Here is a 12,185-nt window from a genome sequence, read left to right on the forward strand (position 1 = left end):
TTCTTACATCACAGATTTCAATTAAAATCGCTAAATGATCACTCTGAGTATAAATGTCACTAATCTTCCCAGTGGTTTTTCTGGCCAGTAATTGGGTGCAAAATGCAATGTCAACGACGGAGCCCCTGCCATTTTTCTCAAAAGTGTTTTGTTGTATTCAGTAACAAGTCGAGTGGTGCAAATGCCTTTAATAGGGCATTAGGGCGCTTCCCCATTCAACGGCCCATGCATTAAAGTCACCCGCTACAAGCTTTGGAGAATATAACATGGCGTTTTGAATTAGTCTATCTAGAAAAGATTCAAATTCTTGATAACTCAGGCTCGGTGGTGCATAACAGCTATAGATATATATCCTGCCGATCTTACCTCTGACAAAATACTACTGACTATAAGGTTTCTCAGTAAGACACTGCTCCCCATTGACCCATATAGCAGTTTTTCCTTTTTTACCTGATATCCACGTACCCTTGCTTGCTGTCTTATATGGCTCGCTTGAAATGGCGATGTCAATGTCTTCCTCTATAATGGTTTGACAGAGTAGCTCCTGAGCAGCTGAACAGTGGTTAAGATTTTATTGTAGAAGCTTCATACTTTAGCCTTTAATGCACGCTGATAGAATGGGCACTGCTTACCACCTGCAATATGGGCTTCATTGGCTTGACCACTAGTAGAGCACGCAAGCGGCTTCCTTGCTACACTGTTTAACATTGTGGCCTTTCTCCCCGCATTTAAAGCAGCAACCGCTGCGATCCTCATTTTTGCAGGTCCGCGCTTGGTGCCCAAAATCTAAACACCTATATGGTCAGTTTGCCGTATCCGTGTCGTGCAAGTGTGCACAGTTTTCATCGCTTCCTACGAATTACCACGTACTCAGCATGTCGATGTCGCATCCATATCGTATCGCATATCGCATCGCATATCGTATCGCTCTAATGTGCACCGTGCCTAACAGTGGCTACACACGACGAACATGTGCGCGCAGATGCTTGGCCTGCGGTGCATGCTCGTCGTTTGTAGCGTGGTTTGCGAGCATCGCATTGGAAACACAAACAACAACCTCATTTTGTGTTGATGCTTGAAGTGTGCACATCGGCGGATAAATGCATCCAAGCCATGTTCGTTAATTGAATTTTTGATAAATGAGGCTAAATTACTAGAAGTATATGTACATATGTACATAACAATAATAATAGATTGGCGTTACACATATGTTAGTGTTTGGCCGAGCCTCTCCTCCGACTTGTGGCGTGCGCCTTGATGTTGTCACACAAAGCGGAGGGACCTACAGTTTTCCGACAGTTTCCGACTCCGAACGGCGATTGTATTTTTATGAGAAGCTGGCAGAAATACACTCGGAGATTTGCCATTGCCTGCCGAAGGACGACCGCTGTTAAGAAAAAACCTTTTTCCATATTTTTTGCGATGTTGCTTTGACCAGAGCTTGAACCCAGGTGTTGATGAGTGAAAGCGCACACTGCTTACCACTACACCACAGCGGCCATACATACAAGTAAAATATAAATAAATTTAAGTAACACATACATAAAAAAGCTAAGTTAAAAGCATTGCAATTGCATCATCCGCGTCTTTACTAATCATCTTTACGCTACCATGACAAAATCACATATGAGCCGATCACCGTCTATGGCAAACGACAGCGAGCATGTTGGCGCACATGTGCGCGCAGATGTTCGTCGTGTGTAGCCAGTGTTAGTGACCATCGGGTCAAGGTGCAGGGATGGTATTTTCAAGGATAGTAGTCGAGAGCTTTAGCTTTAATTGAAGCCTAAGTTGAAGGTTCTATCACCTTCTATCTGCTTCTCAAATATTGCCAGAAAGGAGATTTTTTACACTTTGACCGCGTTTTTCTCAAAATCTGGAGCTGATGGAAACTTTATACTTACGGATTCGTAATCAGCACAAGAAAGTTTATGAAAAAAAGGCTTTTAAATTTGCCACAACAAATTGTTTTCCCATTTTTGCTGGCCTGTGTTATTATTATTCTTAAAAATGTTTTTCTTTTGATCTAATTATTTTATTTTTGAAGACAATTGGCCTTATTCATAAAAAAAAATAAAGTAGTCTTATAAAAGGTTTATAAATTGAAAAATGTATGAAAACGTCAATTTATAAAGCTCTTGAAACCTACTTTATTTTTTATGAATAAGGCCAAATGAGTTTATTTTTATATCGTTTGCATTTTTATAGTTAAAAATTAATGGCCTTATTCATAAAAAATAAAGTAGGTTTTAAGAGCTTTATAAAATGACGTTTTCATAAATTTTTCGGTTTGTAAACCTTTTTTAAAGCTATTTTATTTTTTATGAATAAGGCCATAAATTTTAAAGGTGTTCTTACACGATATGTATTTGCATCTGTAAATGTGACTTTTTCAATACAAATATAATTGCGTATGTCTGTCAAATTCACAGTCTTTATTTAACTATTTAAAAATACGATCTTTGAAAACGAAATAAACTAAACTTAGATAATTCTATCTGTGTGTCAGATGAAAATTGGAACATTTCTATTTCGTATGTACGGGCATATGCTTTGTACAGAAACAAATCTTATTTGCCTTTACACGATATGTTGGCATTTCCATATGTAAAAAGTGGCATGTACACATGCAAAAACATATCGTGTAAGAACACCTTAAGACTTCTAACAGACATGTACCACAAGTCTAACGAAGACTTCTGGTAGGCCTAACAGACATATCGCACACCGTCTTCAAAAGAGTCACATCTCAAAATTTGGCATTTTTGAGATTATGCGCTAAAAATGTACACAGAGCTTTTATTTACCTTTCGGCAAAAGCTGGAGCAAATTTTTGTTATAATTTGTTAAAAAAAAAAAACCTAAGGTAAAGTCGCCCTTGCCTATATGATTATCATGTGCTAAGAAATAGTTTTTCGCATTTTCTGACAAACGTATTATTATGAGTTGTGACTCTTTTGAAGACGGTGTGCGATATACCAGAAGTGAAACTATATTTTTGGTAGGCCTAACAAATATATACCAGAAGTATATCTAAGACTTCTGGTAGGCCTAACAGACATGTACCAGAAGTATAGCTAATGCTGGATTTCCACTAGGCATTAAATGGCAAAAATGACAAATGACAAAGTCGGGCATTAAAAAATAATCATGTTTTACATTAAAAACACAGTCATTAAGTTCATTTCCACATGACATTTTTTTAAATCGCTTAAATTTTTTGTCATTTCAATGCCTAGTGGAAATTCGGCATAAGACTTCTGGCAGGCCTAGCAGACATATACCTGAAGTCTATTTAATATTTCTGGTAGGCCTAACAAACATATACCAGAAGTCAAAAAATTATTTTTGGTAGGCCTAACTGAGTTATACCTGAAATCAATCTAAGACTTCTAAGAAACTCGTGTTTGGAGGCTAACTAATATTTCTATAAAGGAACTAACTAATATATCTGTGAAACTTTCAGTGATTTAACTAGTAGTGTTCTTGCAGGGTAACCAAAAAAAATGCGAAACTTATCTCCCTTACAACGTCGTTGAAAATTTTTCGCGATAAGCTGTTGCGAGTGATCGCGAATGGATTAAAGCTCAGTTAGTCAACGACGTAGCGTAAACGTAGGTTGACGTACGTAGCAGCATATCAAATTTACTGTTGATAAAGAGAGAGAGAAGCAACGCATCGTCACCGCCATGCGGTGGTGAGTTTTCGTTAAAACGCGATTCCCATACGCTACGTCGTTGACTGTGCGCTTTTACTTGCATCGTTTTTCTCATTTATGAGAACTCGATATCGGCAATGCTCGGACTTCCCATATTCGAGTGAGAGGAAATTTCTTTTTTCGGGCAATTAAGATTTTTAATTAATTTAAGAGTTATTCGCAAAAAACACTTGCACTTTACACTTTTCGCCCCATGTTTTGATGAATTTGATGCAAATAAATGGAGTAAATGAAAGTTGTTCTCTGCAAAAGGTGTTCAGCCCCCCTTCTTTGGCAACACAGAAAGGAGAATTCTTCTACCTGAGGGTTATATTCCCTCAGAGATATTTCGTGGATATTTTTTGTTTGACGCTCTGCTCGGAAATTTGCAAAAAAATTCGACATTTTCAACGGACATTATTAATAAATTAAAAATAAAACTTACTATCACCCGTATCAGTAATCCGATCGTAAGTATCAACGGCACTGCCAGCTAAAAGCGCGAAATTCAAAGATTTTAATCAGCTGCTTTGACGGAAACAAATCAAAATCAATATAATCGCAAGCGAATAGTGAAATTAAAGATTTTTTTAGTCGTTATTTTAAAAGAATTTTCCTTAATTAAGTAGAATACAATGGAATCAGTGGCCGGAGCACTTTTGTCTCAGGAGGAAGAACATGCTGCAGCTAACAGTTGCGTTAATATACAAAGGATATTGCTAGTATCTGATCCATTTAGCTTTTGAAAACAAACAAAGACGCATTTAAAAGCGTTTTGCCTTCGGCCGCGCTTAGGGATTATAACCCTCACAACGTAGAATTCTCCTTTCTGTGTTGCCAAAGAAAAGGGGCAGAACACCTTTTTGCGTAGGCGGCCTTCGGCCGCGCTTAAGGATTATAACCCTCACAACGTAGAATTCTCCTATCTGTGTTGCCAAAGAAAAGGGGCAGAACACCTTTTGCAGAGAACACCTTTCTGCGAAGGCGGCCTTCGGCCGCGCTTAGAGATTATAACCCTCAGTACGTAGAATTCTCCTTTCTGTGTGCGAAGAAAAGGAACAGAAATCCCCTTTTCACAAAAGTATATTTCTTGTGCATTATTTGGGTGTTTTTTAAAGTTGAAATACAAATTGTATTAATAGAGTGACAACACCAGTTTTCCTCCATCTCATTTATTATTAACTACCCTACCAGACACGACTAACGCAAACTCCAATACATTCAAACAAAAATTGCTATTTCACCAACACACTCAAAGCCGCATGTCAAAATTTTGTTCTAAATTCACGCAGATTCTTTTTCACATTTCTTCTTCTATAAAGGTTTATGTGTGGAAAAGAGACCACAATATGGAAAATTCTTCAATTTTCTTATTTATTCTTTATTCCCATTCTTGACGTTTGCCATTTTGCAGGTGAAGCTAACCTAAAATTTTAATTTAAAAGATTTTGTGAAGCGTGCGGTTGCATCTGATATCAGAAGTTTTGTATTTTACATCGAAAATAAATAAAATTAAATAAAAAAAACACTCCAGGATTAAAGGCAAGTATAAAGTGAATATAAAAATGCAAAAACGACATTTTGCTAATTGCTTGAGCAAGGAGAAGAAAATCTATAAGGAAAACGTAAAAAAATATAAAAGGCTCTTTGAACTTGCTCATTTGAGGAAATTGGTGCTACGGGAAGTGGAGTAAGTGAATGTGCCTATATGGAAACACATGATGCCGAATGTGTGGGTAGTGCGTCCAGTGTTAGTGGGGAAGATTTTGTGCCCGAATGTGAACTAGGAGATCTAGTAGCTATGGAGAATAACCAAAAAGAAAAAAGTGTAGAATTAAAAGCATGGGCATTACGAAGCAATATTTCCCAACATCACTTAGACGATTTTGAAAATTCTCCAACAACTGTATTTGAGACTTGGGGAAAGGCAAGGACAAGAACTATATTTCGAGACTTCAAAAAAATCTAATTCTTTTCAAATAGATGTTAAAAAAGAAAGAAATTCCTTCTCTTTTTGTAAAGAATTAGGACCAGTAAAAATTGTTAAATATTCTCAAACGGAAAAAGTAGTTTGTCGAAATTTTAAAGTATTGGAAAATTTATTTGAACTTCCACTGGAATCATACTCTGGATTAGGNTAAATATTCTCAAACGGATAAAGTAGTTTGTCGAATTTTTAAAGTATTGGAAAATTTATTTGAACTTCCACTGGAATCATACTCTGGATTAGGTATTGTCTTAGCAAGTCAGTTAAGCGATGAAGAAATTGAAGTAACAAAAGAATCGCTTGAACATAAATACTTTTGCATTCCACGTCAAGGGCACTTCATACTTATTCCGCTTCTGCATCAACTTTTCCACGAATTTTCAAACTAACATGTTTTAATTTGAAAAAACAAATATATTGTACATAATATTTTTTTTTCATGCAAATACGTTAATATATATGTATATATATTATCTACAATCAACCCAGCAATGGCATCGACACAAGTAAAAGGTTCAAAAATCATGAAGCGGAAGTACGATCGTGAACATGTTAAGGACGAACACACAACACCGACAACCGACAACACACCAATTGAGAACGCACCAACCGATGACGCGTCAACCGGATTTACAGTCGATTCCGAGTACTTTGAAAATGTATTGAGGCTATTGAGAGAAGTAGTAGAGAAGCAAAACCAGCTGGAGCAAAGATTAAACAATGAAGTTTGTTTGTTAATTTTTTCATATTACTTTATATGTATTATTTATTATAACATGTATAAATGTATTATTTATAACATCTAGATGGTCACAAAAGCGGAGTTTGCTGCCCACAACAAAATGTTGTCCGAAATGAAGGTAGCAACAAAAAAATAGAGGTATGTGTCTGCAAGATGACAGGCGAAGCTAGCGACCCAATAATGGACGAAATAGCCAGTATGATGCCTATGGCGACGATGGCCGCCGTACTCGAAGTGGAGGAAAAGTTGACGGACCCTAACTACACCCAAGCTATGGTATTGACTTGAACACTTCAATCTGAAATTTAAAATTTTTAATCATGTTCATATTTCAGAAAACGTATCTCCTCAAAATAAAAGCTGTCTCTGACGACGTTGACGTTGTTGTCAAACATTTGTTTACAGACAAATTGTTATATAGTTTCAACTGGGAGGGTAAGTGACAAAAGCGTGCCCTGGCGGAGCTGACTTTGGTTGACAAAGGGCTAAGTGGTATATCATCTACATTATTAAAGATGTCTGCATTTTCTTAACTTTCTCCTTTTTCCTTTACAGATATTTACAAAACGCTTGGCGTTGCCGGCTTTGAAAAAAACATGAGAAAATCGGTTGGGCTCAGTCACAATCGATTGAGACAAAAAAAATTTCTAAAAAACTAAAAAAAATTGCCTTTTTCTATATTCTTATTATTCCTTTTTCTTATTGTTCCTGTTTTTATGTNAAAAACATGAGAAAATCGGTTGGGCTCAGTCACAATCGATTGAGACAAAAAAAATTTCTAAAAAACTAAAAAAAATTGCCTTTTTCTATATTCTTATTATTCCTTTTTCTTATTGTTCCTGTTTTTATGTAAGCTTTGTTCCATTTAACGTTTGAAAATGAATTTTTGTCTTTAATTTTTAAATTTAATATACACTTAACAGCAAAAGTCTGCATACACCATTACTTTTTTAAATTTCACAATATTTTACAAGCTAAAATTTGTTTGTTATTTTTTTTATAAAAATATCGATCATGCTTGTAACAAAATCATATTATACCAAGGTTCAAGTTTTATACAAATTATGATAAGAAAAATTCAACGATTTTACATCAAAATTTGCATTTATGTAATCAAATTTCTACTACGCAGTGTTATGGCCTTTTTTTTATTGTCGGAAAACAACGCGTGCAGAAAACAACAACATACTACATGAAGTTGATCTGATTAAAAAGTTGAAAATTGTGATTGCAATTCGTTGAATTTTCCTTAATTTTGTTTAAAGTTTGAAACCTTGGTTTATATGGCATTTTTTTAACGATAATCCATACTTTTATAAAAAAAATAACAAAAAAATTTAGCTTGAAAAATATTGTGAAATTTAAAAAAGTAATGGTGTATGCAGACATTTGCTGTTAAGTGTATCTACATACATAAATCTTAATTTAATATGGTATAAGAATCTACATACCTTTGTGTTCAAATTAAACAAAAATATAATAAAATGATTTGTAATATTTATTACAAAACTCGAAAGTTTATAAGTTTATAAATTATAATTTCTTGTATGGCAGTTATGTGTAACTAATGTGTGCGTTATGACTAACTAGTTCCACATAACATGTTTTCACGTTATACCTAACTCGTTATGCATAACATTTTCTTTCGTTAGGCTTCAATAGTTACAAATAACGTTTCTTTACGTTATGCTTAACTAGTCACACATAACGTGCTTTCACGTTATACATAACTCGTTACACATAACATTTTCTTTCGTTAGGCTTCACTAGTTACAAATAACGTTTTCTTACGTTAGGCTTAACTAGTCACTCATAACAAGCTTCCACGTTATGCCTAACTCGTTACACATAATATTTCCATACGTTACGCTTAACTAGTTATACATAACATGTTTCTTCAACATTTATAATGGGAGTAAAGAGCACAGGTATACGCTTCACATAATTTGGTTATACCTGCGTTAGGAAGAGACGAGAAATCACACGTACAGGAAACATCCTGTTAGATTTTTCATATCGCCCTTAGGAAATTAACGTAAACATTCTATGGGAGTATAACATGCATTTACGTTACAGCTCTGCGTTACATGATTGGTTATATAACGCGTAGTGTTCTTGTAGGGTACACAAGATTGTTGTGCGGATTTTCACCATCGGAATATTGCTATTAAATACAGAATTTCGCGAAAGTGTACACTTAAAACATCACAAATGAATAAAAACTAATAAATATGTGTAAAATTGAGTTCGGAAAGTACAAGTGTTTTTTGCAAATAACTCTTTAATGAATTCAAAATGAGAATTTCCGGTCTCCGATTGTTATTATTGGCGTTAAGACGCGTCGATTGATAGCACTCTCGAACTGTTTCCGTCCATTTTGACCTGGTTTCGCTAAAGTGCACTACTACCCAACGGGGCTTTCAGCATACCAATTTTACGATTCGTAGCAAAATCGAATCTACGACGGATTGCAGCATACGGGTGTATATCTGTGCCCTCTGCAATAGGTGTCCCCTCTTCTTCGGCAACACAGAAAGTATAATTCTACTTAGCGAGGGTTATAATCCTTTTGCAAAAAATACTAATTTCCCATATTTTCAAACAGCTCTCACGGGGTCTGTAGGGGGGTGAGAGGTGACTTTCCATAAACCGACGTCCATCCTCTTTCGTTTAAGGAGGGTTTGGATGACTACACCCCCTACCCCATCCCAAGGTAAAGTCGCCTTTGCCTTAGCATGTGGTACGAAAGTTTTTCGCATTTTCTGACGAACGTATTATTTTGAGTTGCGACTCTTTTGAAGACGGTGTGCGATATGTATTTATAAACTACATACAAATATTTTATACGAACTTACCTCAGTAAAAATTTTGTCAAAATCCTTGGAAATGCAATAGGCGATGATGTGGAAGCGTTAATTTTGTTGATCTACATACGTATATACTCACAGCATCAGACTTTACTTTGGATGTTTTCCGGCATCTTGCTCTTTGTGAATATCCTGCCATTGAAATACAGCTGCATTTCGACCACAGAAAAACTCAACGACAAATATTTACCGTTCGTTTATACATAGATCCACAAAAATCTAGAAAAACTTATGTATAAATACGAAGCAATCAATAGTTGCATTCCCTACACCTCAGTATATCCAGCTCAGTATATCCAGTAAACAAACTTAGCTATTTTTTTTTCACCAAGTTTGGTCCCCATAAAGGACTAGTGTTGCAAGCAACGCTTTTTCGGCAATTAGGGTGTTGTGCAGCTATTTATTGTGGTGAAAATTATTTAAGCACTGGAGAGATTTATTCACATGGAATTGGAGATAGGGCTGATAGATTTATTTTAAATAAATTGTGAATCTGCGAAAATATCTTTTCAGCAGATGAATATACTTTTTAACCTTTCTCCCGAAAATTTACATACAGGCTCGAAAATATGCGAGTAACATTCAAATATCGTCGCTTGGATGGAAAATTGCCGGAAGCGTCATTTTGACAATTTGTGGTTTTTGGATATCTTCTTTAGTTTCCGAGTAATTGACTAAAATGTTTTCGGTTATTTGGTACAAATTGCGTTAGTATTGCTGTCGTACTAAACTAATCAAAATCTTTCAAATAGAGTTATCTGTTCTTCTTTAGTTTCCGACATATTCAGCTTTATCATGAGTTTCATTTTCTAGAACCGGGTCACTTTTTACTTTTCGTTTGCGTGTATTCACTACAGGTGGATGAAAAAACTGTTGGCGAAATTTGGTTCGGGCGAAACTCACGATTAGGCTGATTAGTAAAAAGCATCGTTAATTTATAAAAATTGTTATCACATTTTGGAGTATATCATTGAAACTGACTGCAAATTTTTTTACAAATATCGTAGTCGACAAAAATTTATTAAACTCATAAATGGTTGACACTAAACCAAAAAAATAAAACAATTTAAGAATTTCATGAACTAGTACATTGCATTCTCCGACACTTTGGAGAAAATCTGTAGTCTAGTTCCTGAGAAATTGCATTCCAAACTTCAATTCTGAGTTACCGAAAGTAACTTGTGACAATCTTTTATCCAGGCGACGATATAATATTTACCTAAAATATGCATCTAAATAGATGCATAGATAATTGTCATTATTTTCGCAGTTGGAGTATATGCCAGACGAGTAACAGGTATACAAGTATACCTAAATTAGCGCTTGAGCTTGTATATTTATCTCTCTCTAACTCATTAATTCTATATACGTCAGCACCAACGCCCGACAAAGTTATGTCCGTATTTAATAATGGCCCTATGACCAAAATATTCATGAAATGTATTCGTAGATTTTTATTTACTTTCATTTCATATATTAGTATTGAGATGAATGATTTTTACTAAATACCAGGAATAAATATTTAATAAAAAACTATTTCATTTAAGCTTAACCAACTTTTAGTTGCTCGGAGCTAATTTTGGAACGCTTCATGAAATATTTTCATAGACAGTAAATGCAACTCTGGGTGCATCATTATCGAGCTGAAAAACCAAACAAATAAAAAAATTCCATCTGAATCAATATCACAGTATACCAGTAGAAAAGGTTTTTGTTGTTGTGGCTGTTAATTTGGTCCCCATAAAGGACTTGAGGGTTGCGAGCAACTATTTTGCCGCATTCAGGGTGCTGTGCAGCAAAATAATGTGGTGAAAAATTTTAACATCGGATAAATGGCGAGAGAAATATTGTTATGCGCTTTATAAGTAACCATGAACGTAATAAAATGTTTCATACTTCAATACAACTAATTAGCGCTATTTTTGCAATTCGAAATGATCTTAAAAATATTTGTAGTGAAATATGTACTTTATGAGTTAAATGGAAACTATCTTATATGTAAAAATATATTCCGATTTACTTCAAATAAATGATGTAAAATGTTTTATATATGGATCTAATTTTAATAATAAAATTTATTACTTTCATCTACATTGTTTTTATTGTAAGTTTTCACGAGTAGTTGCACTTTTCTGCAATTGTCTCTGGCCGACTATACATGTTAAAGCCAAATAATTTCACAATTTGTACCCTATTAAAGGTTTATATTTTAATAAAATGTGATCAATTATTTAAGAATATATATATTCCGATCAAACTATAGTACTGAATGCTTGACAAATAATTATTTAAATCAAATGATCAATAGTGAACGCACTCGGAGTGAATTTTGGAACACGGAGCGAAATATGCATATTAAGGGCCGGTTGCTCAAAGCCTGGTTGACGCTAATCATCGGTTAACATCGTTATCGACGTTTTCGACTCCATGCAAATAACACGGTGTCGGTAACGTCGATAACAATGTTTAACCGGGGATTAGTGTCAACCGTGCTTTGAGCAACCGGCCCTAAGACTAAATAATTTCTAACTTTCTACCATATTATACGTTTATATTTCAATGTAACATGTTTAATTACTGAAGAATATATAAACTCCGAACAAACTTCACTACTGAATGCTTGACAAACAATATTTGAATCAAAAGATCAATAGTGAACGCGCTCGGAGCGAATTTTGGAACACGATATAAATGTTAAGACTAAAAAATTTCTTATAAGCTTATGTTTTAATATAATATAATTAATTACTGAAGAATATATTAACTCCGATCAAACTATAGTATTAATTGTATGACAAACTATTTAAATCAAATGATCAACAATGAACGCGCTCGGAGGAAATTTTGGAACACTTCATAGAATATTTACAGAGGAAGTATATTATTTGGTAG

The 12,185-nt window shown here is 34.8% G+C and overlaps 1 protein-coding gene across 1 annotated transcript; it reads left to right on the forward strand.

Moving 5' to 3' along the window:
* The first annotated feature begins 5,701 nt into the window (after positions 1-5,701).
* Positions 5,702-7,138, forward strand: LOC108363428 (uncharacterized). Its single transcript, XM_017616794.1, has 3 exons — positions 5,702-5,739; positions 5,834-6,409; positions 6,491-7,138. Exons 2-3 carry the CDS (start codon positions 6,176-6,178, stop codon positions 6,560-6,562), a joined length of 306 nt encoding a protein of 101 aa, XP_017472283.1. The 5' UTR covers positions 5,702-5,739; positions 5,834-6,175; the 3' UTR covers positions 6,563-7,138.
* The last annotated feature ends 5,047 nt before the right edge of the window (positions 7,139-12,185 follow it).

The sequence above is a fragment of the Rhagoletis zephyria genome, unplaced genomic scaffold (assembly GCF_001687245.7).
Source record: "Rhagoletis zephyria isolate East Lansing unplaced genomic scaffold, Rhagoletis_zephyria_1.1 Rzeph_scaffold_01273, whole genome shotgun sequence".
Taxonomy (NCBI): Eukaryota; Metazoa; Arthropoda; class Insecta; order Diptera; family Tephritidae; genus Rhagoletis; species Rhagoletis zephyria.